This window comes from Humulus lupulus, chromosome 3, assembly GCF_963169125.1.
Source record: "Humulus lupulus chromosome 3, drHumLupu1.1, whole genome shotgun sequence".
NCBI lineage: Eukaryota > Viridiplantae > Streptophyta > Magnoliopsida > Rosales > Cannabaceae > Humulus > Humulus lupulus.
In genome coordinates this window covers 189,308,738-189,329,722 of record NC_084795.1, presented here as the reverse complement: position 1 = coordinate 189,329,722, position 20,985 = coordinate 189,308,738, and the positions used below count along the sequence as shown (strand labels likewise).

The 20,985-nt window shown below is 39.9% G+C and overlaps 1 protein-coding gene across 1 annotated transcript; it reads right to left on the bottom strand.

Moving 5' to 3' along the window:
- Positions 1-14,607: 14,607 nt before the first annotated feature.
- Positions 14,608-15,108, bottom strand: LOC133825278 (uncharacterized). The gene is made up of 2 exons (XM_062258243.1): positions 15,061-15,108; positions 14,608-14,976 (listed from the first exon to the last, which is right to left on the bottom strand). The coding sequence occupies exons 1-2, from the start codon at positions 15,106-15,108 to the stop codon at positions 14,608-14,610; spliced, it is 417 nt and encodes a 138-aa protein (XP_062114227.1).
- Positions 15,109-20,985: the final 5,877 nt, after the last annotated feature.

Genomic DNA, 20,985 nt, shown 5'->3' with positions numbered 1-20,985 from the left:
TTCTTGACACTTGATGTAACGGCCTGCATTTAGGGCACCGGGTAAACTCTAGTTCGGGTATTTTAATTCCCCGTATTATGTATTATTTCAAGGGAACATTTTATGTTACAAGAAGTTCATGATGTTTGAATGCTAGCCATATTGTGATAAGTGCGGTTCTTTTAAAAACTGATACCTTTCGTCATGGACTGGGTCAAAGACCCCAATCGGATAAAAATCTCGGATAAAATATTCTTAATTGAATAATTATGGAAAAAATAATTTTGAGCATAAACTTAAAAAAAAATAACTATAGGTTATTTTAATAATAAAATATGATAAGTTTGGTGATGTCCCATTTTATTTAAATTGATTTTTCTCACTAAGAAAAATTAATCAAAACTATACACTATGCTAAATGACTTTTTCACCTTATGTTGAAGCTTATTTGAGGATTAGTAAAATTTAAATTAAAGGCCCTTTGAGGCATGTGTGGTTGGTTATGTAGAGTGCTTGAGTGGGAAAAACTTGCCCAATATAATTTCAAGAAAAATAGTCATCATTATTTTCCCATGTTATCATCTTTTCTTCTTGAAAAGAAAACTAAGATAACACAACACTCAACCTCACCTCCCAAAGCCCCAACCGAACCCTCCCTCTCTCTTACTCTATTTGATTTTTTTAGCACACACTCATCTCTCTCAAAGCTCTCTTCTCTCTCTAGAAATTACAGCACCATTGAAGAAGCTCCATTGAAGGTTTTACAAAAAGCTTGAACCAAAGTTAAGAAAAAGAGGTGAGTTCTCTTTTTCTTCTTACCATCTTTATTTTCCTTCTTCTTCCTATGTTGACCGAACCTTTAAGGGTTCTAAAACTCTATGCATGTTTGTTTAACACTCACCACAGCCATCATTTCAAACCTAGGTGTGGTTGATGCAAGTGTGAGCACCATCATCTACATGCATGCAAGCTTAGGAGGAAATTTTTGAAAGAGGTAAACCCTAGAGGAAACACTTTTTAAGCATCCCTCTCCTTTTCTATTTTCTACCTCTATAATATGATTCTTAGTGTTTATCGGAAGGAATTTAAGTGTGTGAAGTGTTTATAAGTGGTCTGAAACCCTAAGATTTCAACCACCCTAAAGGCTTGAACATAAAGAGGCAAAAATCTTGATTCTTACCACAACATTTTAATGGCAAAGAAAATCTGAATTTTATTATTGTTTTGTGAGTTAAATTAGTTATTTGGGTTGTAATAAGGTTATTTATTGGGTTCATAATGCATGCATGTGGTCTATGTGGTGTTTGGCAGCTTGGAATCCAAAGTTCCATAGGATTGGTTGATGCATGCTTGCTGCCAATTTTTTTTAGTGGCTTCCAAAGGGTCAAATCATACCTAACAGACCTAATTATTCAATGAAATTTTTTGTAATACATTATTTGGAAAGGGTACATGATTTAAACAGCTTGAACCACTGAAAAACGTTTTATATAACTCAAGTTATGAACTTTTTAGGAATGTGGTGCAAGCTGGATTAGGATTTGGCAGTTCCAACCTTAAAACAATGAATAGTTAGTTGAGTGGGTAAAAATTATTATTTTTTCTGAACTTTTTACTGAAAATTCTAAAGATATTGAATATTAATCCTATGAAACAATTTTTAAAAATTCACTATATTTTGGGAGTTATAAATTTTCCAACTTAGATGTTCAAATTATTTGCTGCCAAGATGGTGTTGTTACAGTGGCTTCCAACGGGCCAAACACTAGGTTATTGGTCAAATTTTCAAATGAGACTTTCAGTATTTCATTATTAAGGAAGTGTACTTGATTTTAGAATTATGAAACACTAAAAGACGTTATGTCTAGGTCAAGTTATAAGTTTTTTGTGATTGATGTGCAAGCTGGAGTGAAAAATACTGACAGCTTGAAGAGTGCATGTTTGAGCAGCGATTTGGCAAGTTTAAAATCAACACTTTTAGATGGTTTTAACTATTTAGACTCTTATTAGATTTAAGTGGCTTAAAATATAATAAGGTTTTACATTTTATTGAAAAATCATAAGATAGTACTCTTGTCTGAGATAGGACTAAAATTTATTTATTTAGTCAATTAAGAAAATAAAATCATTTTGGATAAGAAAACTTATGGGTTTCTTAATTTACTAAAAATGGACCTTTTAAATTTACAATTTTAATAAAATGAGAGACAACATTTAACAATTTTATTTTATAATAAAAATAAGAAAGCGGTAATGAAAGTTTTCTTTAGGCTTAAGAAAGTGGTATTTTTATGCAATTGGGAATTTATTTCAAAATTTTCGGCACCATTATTTGCAGGCATATTTTATTTTATGAATAATGTGATAAGGCTACAAATTCAAGGATTTAGTCTAAGTTCTAAGATTTAAGAACAAATTCTTTTAAAGTATTGGAAATATGTTATGTTCATCCATAATCACTCATTTAGGACATAAACTTAATTAATAGAATGCCATAATTAATCTGAGTCACTGTATGGTTTCGCTATAGTGTTATCTAAGTGGGAAGGCTCGCTTCTTGATAAAATATTTCCATAAGCAAGCGCTAAGGAATCCGGGTAAGACAACGTATGATATGTTTGGCTACAACACGTTAATGACTAGTTTAGATAACTAAGTTATAAGCTAATAATTTGAACTAGTCCTAGAAGGTTTACTCAACACTGTGGTCCTAGAGGGTTTGTATACTCATGACTAAGGTAAGTAGTTCGACTAGCTACCGCGATGACTATGAACTCTAGATAGCTACTAGGAACTAAGTAAGAAACTGGTTCACCACCGGTGACTATGTAACTAAGGTCGGTTGGCCACTCCTATATGTAAGAAGTCTGATTTAACACCCGTGACATAAGAGTCTGGTTAAACTCTGGGACACATAAGTAAGTTGATTCCGATTCCGGCTAGCTACTGTGACAACTATGAACTCCGGCTACGCACCGGGGAACTAAGTAAGAAACTGGTTCACAACCAGTGATTATGTAACTAAGGTTGGTTGGCCACCACAACATGTAAGAAGTCTGGTTAAACCCGTGACACGTAAGTAAGTTAATATCGGAATCAAATCTCTATGAGTAAGAAAGTATGCCGAGTTCTTCTAGGAGTCTCGGTAATCGGTGTAACTTCTTTACACCCGTGGATGCTATGGTAAGATATGTTAAGATATACTAAGATATGTTAAGATATGGTAATATATGCTAAGATATACTAAGATATGTTAAGTTATGTTGAAGGTTCCTCCGTAACACTAAGTATGTATGTTAAAGTATGAATGACTACGTGTGTATGTATGTATGTTGAGATATGAATGACTAAGTATGTATGTATGTTAAGAAATGAAGGACTAAGTAAGTATGTATGTTAAGATGAGTAATTAAGTATGTATGTTAAGATATGAATGAATAAGTAAGTATGTATGTTAAGTTATGAATTACTAAGAATATATGTATGTTAAGATATGAATGACTCCGTATGTATGTATGTGAAGATGACTAAGAAAGTTTGTATGTTAAGATATGAATGAATACCTAGTTGTTTCGTGTTTTAGGTAAGCTCAAAGGCAAAGTGGATTAGTGAGCGTTGGAGTTTATCTGCGAGGATGTACATGTGGACCACTCTTTTGGGAATATATGTTTTGGGGACTAGAACCCATATGATAACTAAGAAATTATTTTGGGCTTATTGAATATTTTAAAATTATGACACTGTAATTTACTTTTAAGTATGCACATACTTCTGAACTCTTGGATATTTTGAAAAGTTTTTTTTATATGCATTTTCGGTTACCTTATTTTTAGAAAATGGTTATGTTTTTCCGCAAATTATGTTAAGAGATTTTATGGGACGTTACAGGTTGTATCAAAGCACTGGGCTAAACTGGTTCTATAGAAAACCCACATGTCCATTCACAAAGATAGATTGGCACTTATTGTAAGTAATGTCTTATGTTTCGTTCCTGTAATTTCTATGTGCTTACCTGCTTGAATTCTATAAATTGTAGGTTACATGGCTGACCAACCTGATGTAGATAACCTTGTCTTAGAGGACCCACCTATGGTATATACCTTAGGGCAAAAACATCGATTCTATTAGGGATTCCATAGGATCTGTCCTCGCGTATTCACTGGGGAAGCTAAAAACTCGTATGAGGTCTGGTCTTGGACTCATTCACTGGAAATCATCTTCGAGGATAGAGATTCCTTCGAGCTTCATGGTGAGTGTAGCGTCCCAAATTTGCTAATAAGGCTGAGAGCCTTGATTAGCGTGCCTAGAGGGCAATAAGTGGCTTATTATTATAATATGTGAATTTTGAGGAGTACGTGATTAGAAATGCATGATTAGGTGAATTAAATATGCATGCGGGCCCCGTTTGGTCGTTAGGGGCATGTTTGCACTTTTAGCTCGTTGAGGGCATACATGTAATTATTGTGATATATCTGTGTTGCACAATCCGAGACAGTCTTAGGGAGTAGTTAGCTAGAAAGTCACAACGGGGTCAAATACCCGACTCGGGGCGAGTCGAGGGGTATTTCGGGCATTAGACATTTTATTGGGTTATCGGGTTATGAAAATAAATATTTGGAGATATATTCGAAGTTATAACGTTTAGGAGGGAATATTGGGGAAATTTACCATTTTCCCCCGGGGCATTTTTGGGTACCCCGAGCCTTTGAGATAACCTTAGAGACTTAAGTTAAATAAAACAAATTGAGGAAACACTCAGAAGCTAAGGAACCGACCCTTTCTCTCTATCTCTCGGTTCCCTCTTCTCTCTTAGAAGCTTGGTGAATTTTGGTGAAATCTAACCAGAGACTAAGGATTTAAAGCTGGGATTTTGGGGGCTAGAGGCTTGGAACCTAGAGAATTAATTCAGAGACTCAATTAAGCTCAAGGTTTTCAGCAAGGCTCGGACTAGGGAACTGTGCTCGGGACATCGGTGCTTAGAAAGATCGGGACACAGGTAAGAAAACTATTGTAGCCGTAGAGCAGGGCGAGGCCTTATAGTTTGTGTTGCAGGGCATGACCTTATATGATTATGTGGCAGGGCATAGCCCTATTGATTCTATTTATACGTGTTTAAGTATGTGTTTAGCTATGCTATGTGTGCATATATGTGAATGAACGGCAAGAGCCGGGAACGACGAACGCCGAGAACAGCAAGGGCCAAGAACGGCGAAGGTCAAGAACGGCAAGGCCGGATATGGCAAAGGGGCCAGGAGCAGCATTTAACACACAGAGTGTGAGTTTCCAGGGTGAGACCCTATAGGATATCTGGGATATCCTTATGGTGTAGACCGCAAACCCAGGGCCTAGTAAAACACCTGGGATAGCATGTCCGTATGTGTTTAGCCTGTTGGCGGCTTGATTATATGTTGAATGATTGCTATGCATATGTTATTTTCTTGTGTGAGTTTTCTTGTTGGGCTTCGGCTCACGGATGCTCTATGGTGTAGGTAAGGGCAAGGGGAAAGTCGACCAACCATGAGTACAAAGAGCGTGAAGCGACGCGTACATGTTTGGCCTGCCTGGCTACCACGGCCAGGGGTAATTTTGTGAGATATTTGTTTTAAACCTAAATTTTGTCGTTTAGTCGACTTTAGTTATATTTTTGAGTTGTAAATATTTCTAAATAGTATTTTGGGATCCCAAGTGTTAAACACTTTATACTCTTTAGTGATGGATATATTTTTAAATTATGTGACTTTGTTTATGGTTTAGCTACACTTTTGTCTTAAAACCTCAATTAGCGAGTTAATTTCATGATAAAACTCACTTAGTAACGTCTTTAAGGAAGTAGGGCGTTACAACTTGGTATCAGAGCGAGCCAATGTTTATGGTTCCTAGAGATTGACCGAACATGTACGCTCGCTTTCAGTGACAAGCTCAACTCAGGGTTGGTTGGTAATGATTGACTTATATGCTTGAATATGTGTTTAGCTCCCCTATTTGCCTGCTTATTTTATATAGAGCATGATGAATGAGTTAACATATGCATGATGCCAGGGCATGGATCGTTGAGTGTTATATGTTATTTGTATGTTATATGGATTGCTATTATGGTTGGCTGATGTGATTGGGAGGTGGTTTTGGATGTTGTTATCATGCCTGATGAGCGGCGTCGTTGGTTGCAGGCATATTGTTGAGATGCCTCGACAATCATCGAGACTCCGCGACAGTAAGGCCGAGGATGTCAACAAATGTTTGCCAAAATGGAAGCAAGAATGCAATGAACTAAGGAAGAACTTCGGCAGTTGAGGTAGCAGACCCCTCCTCAGGCTACTGGGTTATTGGTTCAACAGATTGTGGCGCCAATGCCAGTTCAGCCTGTTATGGAGAACAGGTGGGAACCTTTGTATGAGAGGTTCAGGAAACAGCATCCTCCCACCTTCGAGGGTGGATCAGACCCACTGCGGCCAAAGCAGTGGATGAATATGGTTTCCTCCATCCTAGATTTTATGAGGGTGGAAGGGAACGAGAAGGTGGCTTATGCTAGCTACATGTTCAAAGAAGATGCTCGCACCTGGTGGGATGTAGTGACTCAGAGGAGGAATGTGGCAGTTATGACTTGGGAGGAGTTCTGAAACATATTTAACGAGAAATACTATAGTGTTACAGTCCGAGCTGCGAAGGTTGACGAGTTCATCAACCTGACTCATAACCGATTGACCGTTACTGAGTACGCCTTGAGATTTGATCGATTGGCGAAGTTTGCGCTGGATTTGGTGCCGATTGATGCGGCAAGATGGGATAGATTTGTACGGGGATTGAATGTTATGATTGACCATGATGTGAAGATTAATTTGGATCAAGAGACTACTACTTATGCCCAGGTTGTGGACAAGGCCCTTACAGTTGAGAGGGTCGAGGATCAGATATGGAGAGAGAGCGCAGTTAGGCACAATGCCAGGAGGACGGTGTCTCCTTTTATTTGATCTAGTCAAGGTAGTGGCTCCAATGAGAAAAAGAGAAAGGCCCCAAATTCTTTTGTTCCTCCTAGTATGGATAGGAGGGAACGGGGTGCTTTTGGCGGCCGTCAGGGCAGAGGTGACAACTGGAGGAGTTTTCCAGTGTGTCCACGATGCAGACGATGACATCAGGGTGACTGCAAGATTAGGGCCTACTTTATCTATGGGAGTGCCAATCATCTGAAGAAGGACTACCCACAAGCCAGGAAAGAGGAGCTGAAGCAAGGCGACAGTCTCGCTCCTGCCAGAGTGTTTACCTTGACTCAAACTGAGGCAGAGGCTAGCCCCTCGGTTGTGACATGTCAGATTTCTAGTACTGGGTTTCTTATACTGCATTGATTGACTCGGGAGCTACTCATTCATTTGTGTCTGCTATAGTGATAAGTCAGCTGTGTAGACCTAGTGTTTTGTATGATAGGGGTTTTTAGAATTTGTTGCCGACTGGGGAACCAACAGTCTCTAGGAGATGGATTATAGCATTTCCAGTAGAGATAGACGGTAGAGAGTTGGCTGTTGATTTGATTGAGTTAGCAATGGATGACTTCGATATGATTCTAGGGATGGATTGGTTATCGAAGTATGGGGCGACGATTGACTACAAGCGCAGGATGGTGACTTTTGAACCAGAAGGGGAGGTACCCTTTGTGTTTGTAGGGACAGTTAGTGGACCGCGAGTACCTATGATTTCAGCACTGAAGGCTAGAGACCTGATACAGGAAGGTTTCATAGGATTCCTAGCAAACGTTGTGGATAATTCTAGAGTTGTATCGGTTGGACCGGGTGAGACTAGATTGGTATGTGAGTTTCCAGATTTATTTCCAGCAGATCTGCCAAGGTTGCCACCATAGTGGGAGATTGAGTTTGTTATAGAGTTGGCACCAGGGGGGGAGCTAGTATCTAGGACACCTTACAGAATGGCTCCGGCAGAGTTGAAGGAGTTGAAGATTCAGTTGCAGGAATTATTGGATTCGGGGTTCATCAGACCGAGTTTCTCGCCATGGGGTGCTCCAGTGTTGTTCATCAAGAAGAAGGATGGTTCTCTTAGGATGTGTATTGACTACAGGGAGCTGAACAAGTTGACCATTAACAATAAATACCCACCGCCTAGGATCAATAATTTGTTTGATCAGCTCCAGGGAAAGACGGTGTTTTCCAAGATTGATCTCCGGTCAGGTTACCATTAGTTAAGGATTAAAGAAGAGGACATAGCAAAGACCGCTTTCCGCACGAGATATGGACACTGTGAATTTCTGGTTATGTCCTTTGGATTAACCAATGCCCCAGCAGCTTTTATGGACATGATGAATAGGGTTTTCAAGGACTATTTGGACAAGTTTGTGATTGTGTTTATCGACGACATTCTGGTCTACTCTCAGTCAGAGACAGAGCATGAACAGCATCTACGTTTGGTATTGTAGCGGTTGAGGGAGCATAGGTTATATGCTAAGTTCAACAAGTGTGAGTTTTGGCTACCGCAAGTCACATTTCTGGGCCATATTGTCAACAAGGAGGGGATTCTGGTTGACCCAAGTAAGATTGAGGCAGTGAGAGATTGGCCTAGACCGAGCAGTGTTTCTGAAGTTAGGAGTTTTCTGGGATTGGCAGGATATTATCGGCAGTTTGTTGAGGGGTTCTCTAGGATAGCTACGCCGTTGACAGAATTGACAAGGAAGAAGACTAAGTATTATGGACAAACAGGTGTGAGAACAGTTTCAAGGAACTGAAGCGGCGTCTGATCACCACACCAGTGTTGAGTCTGCCGACGGACAATGAGAAGTTTGTGGTTTACTGTGATGCTTCCAGACAAGGTTTAGGGTGCGTGTTGATGCAATCTGGAAAGGTGATAGCCTATGCATCAAGATAGTTAAAGGAGTATGAGCAGAGATATCCTACACATGATCTGGTGTTGGCAGCGGTGGTATTCACACTTAAGATTTGGAGACATTATCTGTATGGTGAGAAGTACGAGATATACATTGACCATAAGAGTTTGAAGTACTTCTTTACTCAGAAGGACCTGAATATGCGCCATAGACGGTGGCTAGAGTTGGTAAAGGATTATGATTATGATATCCTATACCATCCTGGGAAGGCTAATGTAGTGGCTGATGCATTGAGTCGGAAGGGCCCAGGGCAGTTGTTCAGTTCGAGACATATATCTGATAAGCTAGCTAAGGAGATGACTAGAGCGGGTATAGAGTTGGTGGTTGGTCGGTTAGCCAACATCACTCTTCAGTCTACACTCCTGGAGAGGATCAAGGAGTCATAGGGGAAGGATTCCCAGTTGAGAGGGCACAGAGAGAATGTCTTAGTCGGAGTGGCTATGGACTCTTCTATCTCAGAGATGGGGTTACTGAAGTACAAGGGTCGGATCTGTGTTTCGATGGATTCTGATATCCGGCGAGAGATCTTGGATGAATCGCATACCACTCCCTGTTCCTTACATCCGGGTACGACGAAGATGTACCAAGATTTGAGAGCTTTGTATTGGTGGTCGGGCATGAAGAGGGATGTGGTGGATTATGTGGCCAAGTGCTTAACTTGTCAGCAAGTAAAGGCTAAACATCAGAGGCCAGTGGGGTTACTGCAGCCTCTAGGGATTCCAGAGAGGAAGTGGGAAGATATCACCATGGACTTCGTGGTTGGTTTGCCGAAGATCGCGGGACAGCATGACTCGGTGTCGGTGATTGTGGATAGGTATACCAAGTTCGCCCACTTTTTACCTGTCAGGACGACTTATACTGTGGAGCAGTATGTTGAGTTGTATGTGAAGGAAATTGTTCGACTTCATGGGGCTCCAAGGTCGATAGTATCCGGCAGGGACCCCACCTTCACCTCTAAGTTTTGGGAGAGTCTGTAGAAGGCTATGGGCACGCAGTTGCGGTTTAGTACCACTTATCATCCTCAGACAGATGGATAGTCTGATAGGAGAATTCAGATACTGAAAGACATGCTACGAGCCTGTGTGCTAGATTTTGGTGGATCTTGGAGAAAGTATCTCGCTTTGATTGAGTTCTTGTACAATAATAGTTATCAGGCGACTATCGGAATGGCTCCATATGAGATGCTATATGGGAGGAAGTGTAGATCACCTATCCATTGGGTTGAGACGGGTGAGAGGAGATATTTGGGTCCTGAGATGGTTCAAAGAACCAATGAGGTAATTGGAAAGATGAGAGCTCGAATGCTCGCCTCCCAGAGTCGCCAGAAGAGTTACTCAGACTTGAAACGCAGAAGCGTAGAGTTTCAGGTCGGTGACCATGTGTTTCTTAGGGTTTCACCTTTGAGGGGAGTAAGACGGTTTGGTGTTTGGGGCAAGCTGAGCCCTAGGTTTCTTGGCCCCTTTGATATTCTGGAATAGGTTGGAGAGGTAGCTTACAGAATGGCGATGCCTCCAGCTTTATCAGGGGTTCATGATGTTTTTCACGTCTCCAAGCTCCAGAAGTATGTATCAGATTCGATGCATGTACTAAGTTATGAGAATTTGGAGCTAGACCAGGATTTATCTTATGAGGAGAAACTGGTTCAAGTTCTCGATCAGAAGGATAAAGTCTTGCGGAGCAAGACCATCGCCTTAGTGAAGGTTCTGTGGAGAAACAACAAGATTGAGAAGGCGACCTGGGAACTTGAATCAGATATGCGGGAGTTGTATCTTGGGATTGACCCAGCAGTTATTAGCCATGTCTTAAATATAGACAAAAAATTTCCACCAGTGCAACAAAAAAGGAGGCTGCTCGACAAAGACTGATCGAAAGCGTTAAAAGATGAAGTCGAGAAGCTAAAGGAGAACAGATTCATCAGGGTAGCATTTTATCCATCTTTGGTCTCTAATCCTGTACTGGTTCCCAAGCCGAATGGCAAGTGGAGGACGTGCGTGGATTTCGCAGACCTCAATAAAACTTACCCAAATGAGTGTTTCCCACTCCCTAGGATCGACCTGCTGGTCGATGCTACATCAGGGCATGAGATTTTATCATTCATGGATGCATACTCTGGCTACAATCAAATCATTATGCATCCACCAGATGAGGATCACACTAGCTTTCAAACAGACACAGGGCTTTACTGTTACAAAGTAATATCTTTCAGTTTGAAAAACGCTAGTGCGACTTACCAGCGATTGGTCAACCATATGTTCAAAGAACTTATCGACGTTAAGATGGAAGTATATGTCGATGAAATGATGGTCAAGTCGAAGAAGGCAGAAGAGCACACCGGGGACCTGCAAGAATGCTTCAACATCTTGAACAAATATCAGACAAAGCTAAATTCCCTCAAGTGGTCCTTTGGTGTTGGATCAGGAAATTTTTGGGGATTCATAGTAAACTCGCGAGGAATCGAAGCTCATCCCAAAAAGATCATGGCCCTGATCGAGATACACTCACCCGCCAAGATTAAAGATGTTCAAAGCCTGACAGGGAGGATTGCCACTTTGAGTAGATTCATCTCTAAATCAATAGACAAGTGCGTTCCATTTTTCAACCTACTCAGGGGCAACAAGAAGTTCGAATGGACAGAAGAGTGCAAACATGCTTTTCAGGCACTAAAGTTTCATAAGTCACAACCAGCGATCTTCTCCAAACCGGTCGAAAAAAGAGACTTTGTTCGTTTATCTGGTAGTCACAGAGTATGCTGCTAGCGCAGTTTTGATTAGAGAGGAGGACCATGTCCAAAAGGCTGTGTACTATATAAGTAAGAGGTTGGTAGGAGCAAAGTTGTGATATCCACCCATTGAGAAGTTATCCTATTGCTTGATTCTGGCCTCCAGAAAGCTGTGCCCACACTTTCAAGCTCACCCCATCATGCTACTTACCGACCAGCCATTACAGCAAGTCCTGCAGAAACTAGAAGTCGCTGGTCGATTATTAAAGTGGGCAGTCGAGCTTGGGTAGTTCGATATTTCTTATTCTCCACGGGCAACTGTGAAAGGATAGGCGACTTTGTCACATAATTCACTGGAATCCAGAATGTTGGACCAGTGGAGGAACCTCGATTCCAAAGTCAAACTCCTTCGTGGAAATTGTTCATAGATGGCTCTTCCAACGAGCATAATGATGGAGAAGGTTTGATCTTGGTCACGCCCGAAGGACATCAATTCCATTGTGCAATCAGATTCGACTTTACGACGTCCAATAATGAAGCCGAATACGAAGCCCTGCTCGCAGGATTAAGATTAGCCAAGGACATGGATATAGAGTCACTCGAGATCTACAGTGACTCCCAGCTGGTGGTTAATCAAATTATTGGAGAGTACCAAGCCCGAGATCTCAAGATGGTTGCTTATTTGAACAAAGCAAAGGACTTATTGGCATAATTCAAAAAGTATACCCTCTAGCAAGTACCTCCTGATCAGAATTCAAATGTTGATGCCTTGGCCAAGTTAGCAAGTGCGAAGGACGTTGACACCTTGAACATAGTGTCGGTTGAGCGTTTGTCAGCACTAAGCATTTGAACAAAGGAGTCTTCACTGGTGATCCAAGCGACAGACACATGGATGACACCTTTCATTAGATACCTTAAGCAAGGAGTGTTGCCAGTAGAAAGAAACAAAGCATGGACCCTCCAAAGGCAGTCAGCTCTGTTCATTCTAGTCGACGGAATTTTATACAGGAGAGGGTACTCAATGCTGCTATTAAGGTGTGTTTCTAAGGAAAAGGCCAAGGAACTAATGCAAGAGGTCCATCAAGGTTTCTGTGGAGATCATGCTGGGGGGCAGAGATTGTCAAAAAAGATCCTAAGGTTTGTACCATGAATGAAGACTCCATGGATTTTGTGCGGAAATGTGACAAGTGCCAAAGGTTCTCCAAAATACCTCGAGCAGCCCCGAATGAGCTCAAACAGATGCAAAGCTCGTGGCCATTCACATTATGGGGGATTGATCTGATCGAGTCTTTACCCACGGGAAAATGAAATGTCAAGTAAGCAGTGGTTGCTGTTGACTATTTTACAAAGTGGGCTGAGGCTGAGCCACTTGCGACAATAACGACCGAGAAGGTTTTAGACTTTGTGGTCAAGAACATCATGTGTCGATATGGGTTACCAAGAAAAATTGTCTCAGATAATGGCACACAATTTGACAGTGATCTTTTCACTGATTTTTGCGAGAGGCATGGGATTATCAAAAGTTTTTCATCGGTAGCCCATCCGCAAGCAAACAGACAGGTTGAAACTGTCAACAAGACCCTAAAGGACACCCTGAAGAAAAGGCTTGAAGAAGCAAAGGGGGCATGGCTAGAACAATTACCAGAATTCCTTTGGTCATATAGAATCGAACAACAACATGCCATACTCCATTTTCTTTGACCTATGGGTATGAGGCCATGTTGCCTGTTGAGCTAGACCCACCATCACATAGAAGGCTGACATACAATCAGAGTACTAATGATCAGTTATTGATGGAGTCTTTGGACTTGGTCAATGAAATGCGCGAGCAAGCTCAACTTCAAGTGGTTGCTTATCAGCAAAAGGTGGCTCGATATTTTAACTCTAAAGTGCGAGAAAGAAAGTTTAACATGGGAGATTTAGTACTTAGGCGAGTTTTTCTCAACACTCGTGATCAAGCTGCCGGAGTGCTCAGACCTAATTGGGAGGGTCCATATCAGATTGAGGAAGTCCTTCAACCAGGCACATATAAACTTGCTCGCTTGCATGGAGATCTCATTACTCACTTTTGGAATGGAGAACACCTACGCAAGTATTATCAATAAACAGTTCTTTTTAAAGAACTGGCTTGTATTAATTTCAGTGTTTAAACGTTTATGAATAAGGGCTGGTCAATTTTGTGACTGGTCGCTTACAAGTGTAAGATCAATTTTTGATCACTCGTACAGACACAATTTAATCCATTTATTACGAGAAATAAAAGGAACTGTGTGCTGCCAGTTATTCTAGCCAATTATTGTATTTATTACAAGTATTTTCTCATTACGTGTGTTGTTTTGCTATATTATCATTTTTATAAGTTCGCGAGCAGTAATGTTCGAACAGGTCTTGGTCATGTCAAGTGATCGAGGACCTTAAGCTCCTCGATCACTTGGGGGGGCATATAAGGTACTAAGCAAGCAAAGCATATCAATAAAACAAGCATATGTAATCACACGAGAAAAATAAGGGAAAGCATACTATGCCACTTAGATTATTTTTCAAAATTTTTGGATTTTGTAAGATAAAAACAAAGTGCTATGCTAAGTTCGGTCATGCGAGCAGATGTTATAATATATAGCAAATGTTATAACGTCAAATTGAAATGTTTTACACTGCGAGGAGTTACTGCTCGGATGTAATTTGTAATTTAAAGAAAACTGCCCTACACTGCAAAAAATTTCTTAACATTACGAACCATAGTTCATATGTCCCAATTACAAAGCAAATAATATAAATGAAAAATAAAATATATATATATAAATCATTGAGCAGCAAGAGCAGCAGAAGGATCTGGCTGGGATTGCTGGTCGACGGTGGTCCCTGCCTCCTCTTCAGCACCCTTGATGCCTGTTGCCATGGAGATTTTAGGAGACTCCCGGGCCTTCTCCCCTTCTAGCCAAGCAGCGCATCTCGTTAGTTCGAGTTTCCTCGCATGCTCAGGGAGATAGTCAAAGTTTGCCTCGGAATTGTTTTTCCAGAAGAGTTAGAAGCAGTTGAAAGTTTCCCCTTTGAACTTCTCCAAGTTCCGAGCATTTGTTTCCTCGAGCTGCTTTACTCGCCCCTCCAGCTCGGTGACTTCCTGCCGACTGGCCACCAGCTCATTCTGAAGTTTGGTCTCTTCTTTGAAGTTGATCTCCGAAGCTTCCTTGAACTCGTTTTTGCTTGTAGTAACCTTGGCCACCGCTTCTTGGCTTTTTCTTAGCTCTTCGCTCAGACGGGCGACCTGCTCCTCGCATGCTTTGGCCTTTTCTTCAGATGTTTTGGCCCTCTGCTTGCATGCTTTGATTTCCTCAGCATGATTAGCATCAATCTCCTCAGAACGACGCCAATCAGGGCTCATGGTTAGAACACCCTGCAACCAGGGAGAAAGTAATGTTCTTAGTATAAATAAAAGGGCGAGCTAGACTGCTAAAATGCAACAAAGGTTATAACTTACACTGAGTATTTCGTTCAGTGCACGGATGAGAATCTGGTTGGTCTTCATAGAGGGGATGTTGCTGAAAGCTTCCTAGCTACGACGGTGTCTTGACAGTTTCTTTAGCTTGTCGTTAGCCGAGCTATAGGCAGCGTTCAAGATAACCTCGGCTTGAGTTTTTTCTGATTGCTCAGGAAGAGGTGTGTCGGGAGGAGTTGAAGGAGTTGAGTTGAGGGGACTTGGAGGAGGGGTCGTTTCCTTGGAGGATGGTGGTGCTGGAGGGTTCTCTACTCGAACCCTTTTCTTGGAGGGGTTGCTACTGTTTTCCCCAAGGTGCCGCCTGCTTCCTCTCTTCCTACTCAGAGGAGTTTCGGCATCGATGTTGGTGTAGATGTCAAAGGCTTCTTCAGAAGGCATGACTACAAAATAGAAACAAATGATCAAACAAGGAGGTTAAAGAAGTAATAAAATAATAGAAATAGAAATTCTAAGTAGTATACCTGAGCAATTACTATTGGTCGCTCTATTATCTATGGAACTACAGCTACACTCATTCTTTGTCTCGAAGAAGTCTGAATTAAAATTTCTGGTTGAAAAAGTAAAATTGCCATCCCTATCGAATAGATGATAAGGGATGGGCAAGATATCTAAAAGCGAGAGATCTATACCATTCTCGTCAGAGGATTTGGATATAGCATTGGTGTATTCCGACAGTTTTTGTTTCCCTCTCCCTTGTGGGGCAGGGGTAGCAGCAGCTCGAGTGTTGCCCGATGGTTCTCGGATGGTCACTGCCGTTGGTTTTTGCCTTTAGGATTGTGACACATCTTGCTGCTACTCGGGGATTTCTGGTCCGGTAGCACTCCCCGCGGTGGACTCCCTCACTTCCTGGTGAGGTGCCAGAAGGCCTACCATCCTTAGGTTGCTTTCGTTAACCAGCTCCTAGATGCTTTTTTCGACTTCGTCATGCTGGCTAGTGCTGCAGCCCTGATCTCCATTTCTGGAATGGGGTCTGGTCAGTACCAGGGGCCTAGATACAATATTAATTCTCTAAGGATAATGAAGGAAAAATCGAAAGGAAAATACACGACCAAAAATTTGAGGATTTACCTCTTCGCGTGAAGGCTAGGTTGTCACTCAGGATTTCGCCACATTGGATTTGTGGGTAATGTCACTCAGGAACACTCGGCCAGTTTCCTGGTGGCAGAAATGGAAGAACCCCGTATTATTCTAGTTGGGGTTAGATTTGAGATAAAAGAGATAATTGATCTCATGGAGTGTTGGCACATGCCATTTTTTGTGGCTGTAGAGGATATAGACTACTGAGAGCACCCTATATCCATTGGGGGTTATTTGAAAAGGGGCAACCTTGAAGTAATTGGCCACCCCTTGAAAGAATTCGTGCAGGGGAAAAATTTCCCCTTCCTCAATGTGGTACCGCGACCAGGCGCTGAAGGCGCCTCAAGTCACGTTTGCCCTCTGGTCGGGTGAAGTTTTGACTAGGGTGATCCCAGGAAGACCATACTTCTTGAGATAATTATTCACCATCCTGGCCGATATTTCGCTAGGAGGCGCAACATATCAGTCAATGTTTAGCCTAAGGTCGTCAGGAGGCCAGGCCCTGGGTTGGATCTCTGGTGGTGCAACATGTACAGGTTGAGGGCTAGTTGAAGGGTCTTCAGCGCGAGGGGCAGGCTGGTTAGAAGGAGAGCTGGTAGTTTTCTTCTTTCTACAAGCAGTGTATTTTCACGCGACCCATGTTTGGTTGATTGGTCGGAGGGCTGGTCAGTGGGTTTTTCTGTGAAAATAGGACTTTCGAAAACGACAGTGACGGTTGTTCTTGGTCCTCGAACAGCAGCGCAAGAAGATCGTCATCGATTGACCTCTCACCTCCCCAAGGATCGTGTATGAATGAGAACAGAAAAGGGGAGATGAGAATCTACGACCGACAAATAGAAGAAGTGGAAACGTTGGGATAACGTTGCTCGTGTATAAAAGTTAAGCTTTTATACGACCAGCAACATCCTAACATAAACACTAAAAGTATGCGAGCAGTTTGGAAAAACAGATTAAAAAGCGAAAATGAAAAGTTTTTTCAGAAAAAAATTTCGACTCCGAAAACAGGCGGGAAAAACCCAGATTTTTCCGAAAGCATAAAACTTGAATTTTCACTTCGATTTTGGGCCCTAAAACAGTATTCCTACTTCTCACATCGATTATAAGCCTAACTTAATGTTTTTACCACTTAAAACTTCTATCCTATCATGTTTCTGTGTATGAGCCCGATTACCCCATAATACTTTTTCTAAAAAACATTCAAAAACTCATACCCGAATACCAGAGAACTTGTGAAATTTATTTTGCATGGTATAACAGAGAGAAGGAGTTTGAGAACTTACTTAGATTGCAGATTGTGTAGAAGTCACGAGTGTTGATGCTCAAGGTTGGTTAGACACGCCTCGGATCACTGAATTTTTTTGGGCTTCTCTTGAGAATTTTTCTTCTGAGTTCTTGAGAGAGGAAGGTTTGGTAAAAGGTAAAAAATGAGAAAACTGATTTATTTATACTGATCGTGGCACAGTAAAAGAGGTAATGATGGGGGTAAGTTATCGATGCATGGGAAAATGTGTTAGCCGTCAAATTTTTTTTGGGAAACTGCAATAGTCATGATTATTTACTTTTTTTTTAAAAGGCGCTGATAGACGTGACAGGTCAGACGGAAAGTTGGTCGATTAAGTTTATTATATGTTGGTCGTAGTAAAATAAACTTGGGGGGCAAATGTTTACCCAAAAAAGATTTACCTGATGACGTGGAAAAATTAACATACACATGGGGTGCACGTGACCATTTAAGTGAGCACAAACTGTTCGACCATCGAATAGAAGAGAGTTAACTCAGCAGAAAACATATTTTATGAGCGACCAGTCTAGTCGCAGGATTTCAGAAATTTCCTAGATATATGTAATTTTTCATTTATGTAATAATTATGGTTTTTATTTTTGTTTAGATACGCTTGTATTAATTGTAATAAAAGCCCATCGGTCCAAGTAGAACTCCTTAAGCCTATAAATAAGACTCACTGGGCTCAAGAGAGAGGACTTCTTTTTTCTTTCTTTTGGGGGAGAATTTTGAGAGAGAATTATAGTGTTTTTATCCGCCAAATTTGTATTCATCTCTAAGCTTGTGAAACTCATGAACCCTAGTTCATTGATCATAGTTTTTGGGATTTTACATCAATAGGAACACTAAGTGGACGTAGGTCATTACCATTTCTTGGGGCCAAACCACTATAAATCTTGGTTGTCGTTTATCTTTTTGTCTTGAATTCATCTTGTTTTTTATCGTTTTATTTACTTCGTGTCGTTGACCAAATTGAGGGTCAACACATCTATTTACATAGTACTTTTTAAAGATAAGAAGTGTCCATTGATTTAATGATTACATACAATTCAATCATGTATTAATGGTTCATAAATAAAGCATAGATAAGATCACATTTTTACCTCTTTTACTATTTCTTGTTTCCTTAAGTACCATTAACATTACTAGTGAATGTTAATTCATACGCTGATTTATGAATTTGAGCTCAATAACCTTTCAGTTCTAAAAGTTAACCCTTAAGAGAACCATTATTCAATTCCTCTTGGAAAGGTATAGATTCTATATCTGTATACTATGTCCCGAGCCGCTTACATCAATGAGTCCCGAAAACAAAAGTTTTGTGCCTAATCATTTTGACAAACCATAACTAGTGAATCCAAAGACTCAAATGACATAAACATGAATTCATAGTAACTTCAGGATTGAGATGAATTTGTATATGATCATCTTATTGATATGTTTAATTAATACTTATAAAACAAAATTGTATTCAGTTAAGTATTAATAACATATCAGGCCCAATTATTATATACTACATCATACAAAGTACCTTCACTAAGATGTCCTACTACATCATAATCCCGATCTAGATTACATGTATTCATAATACTAGTGAACCCTACTGACAATATTTAATCCAAAGATTCCTTATAACTTTGTTTTACTAAGAACTATTTAAATTCGTTCCCTACAATCTTAATCCTCTCATACCAATACAAGATTGTAGTCACAATAACGAATTTGGAAAGTTTCTGATATTCAGATTATATTATTCAAATAATAATAAAATCAATATATGCAAAATTTCATCTTAATTATTTATTTCGTATAACATTGTCCAATACATATGTTGTCAATGGCACAACTCCTAACAACCAAAAGTTTCAGACTAGTTTAGTATTATGAAAGTATAATTGTATCTGGAGTGATCATCAATGAAAGTGATGAAATACTCATTCCCACCCCTACCTTGTACATTGATTGGTACAAAGACGTCACTATGAACTACCTCTAGTGGTTCCTTGGCTCTATTTCCTTTTGGATAAAAATGTCTCTTAGTTATTTTACCCTTTAAACAAGAATCACAAACTGGAAAAGTTGTAACTTTTAGTTTTCTCAAAGACCCATCCTTTGTTAATTAGTTCATTCTATCTAGATTAATATGACATAATCAAAGAGGCCAAAGATATATATAATCTCCTTGAAAAACTTTTTATCTTTTGTTACAATTTGTATTTGCTACTTTAAATAACTCAGAATTATTTATGTTCATTCAATTGGTTTAAGCATATACAATTCCTTAATAACTTTTGCATGAAAAATATTGAAACGATTCCTTCAAATAACAATCATATTATTATTGAAAGAAATATCAATACTCTGCTCATACAATAATGATAAAAAAAAATTCTAAAATATTTAGGAATAAAATAAACATTGTTCCAGACAAGAAATTTATTTCCAAAGACTAAACGGATTATTCCTATTGCTTTAGCTTAAATGAGTGCTCCAATTCCAATCCTCATTATCAACTTGCCATCAGCAAGTTCTCTTGAAGAAAAAAGTATTAGCAAAGAAGAACAAACATGGTTGGTGGCGCCTGAATCTATGATCCCGGATGATAGATCATCATCCACTAAATAAGCTTCAATTACAAGCAAATCAGATTTATCTTTCTTTTCCAGCTCAAAGAAATACTTGGTACAATTTATCTTCCAATGACCTTCAACTCCACAATTAAAACATTTCCCTTAGGGTTCTTTCTTTTTGGAGTTGTTGTCTTTCTTGTTCCCCTTGACCTTTTTTGCATTTCTTATCCTTACTACTATCATTTCCATTGTTCTTCTTCCTCTTCTTGCTTTTATCTTCAAAGAATGAAGGCTTTTGCTCAGTAACATTTTCTTCTACCTTTTTGGTCAAACTTTTATTGAGTGACTCAAAAGTTTGTAGTTCATTCAACAGCTGGGTCATATTGAGTTCCAACTTGTTCATAACATAGTTGATTGTGAACGCAGTATAGGCAAGTGTGAATGATTTAACTTGAGTACGCTCATCAATGGTAGCCTCATTAATAGCCTCATGCATTATATTGATCGTGTTCAAAATATTTTTACGCATCCTTCTTCATTTCAGTGTTCACGTAGTTTCTGGTAGCCTCATGACGGCTTTGATAAGATTTCTGCCCAAACATTGCGTGTAGAAATTCCATTATCTCATAGGTTGTTTCCATACTCTCGTGCTTTGTTCTAAGAACAACATTCATGCTTACAAGCATGAAACACTTGTCTTTGTTGTTGGATTTAATACAAGCAGCATACTTGTCCTTAATATGTTTTTGAGCATTGGCAGTGGCCTCTTCAGAACATTCCTCAGTAAGGATAAACTTGTGGGTCTCACATATTAGCATTATATTCAAATTTGATTTCCATCTTATAAAGTTATCACCATTCAGTTTTTAAGTGAAAGTAAAGCAATAATCAGATTTCCCATGTTTGACATTACTTAGATGAAAATAAAACATACACTGTCAATATAATTGAAAACAAATATCTTTAATTTTCGGACAG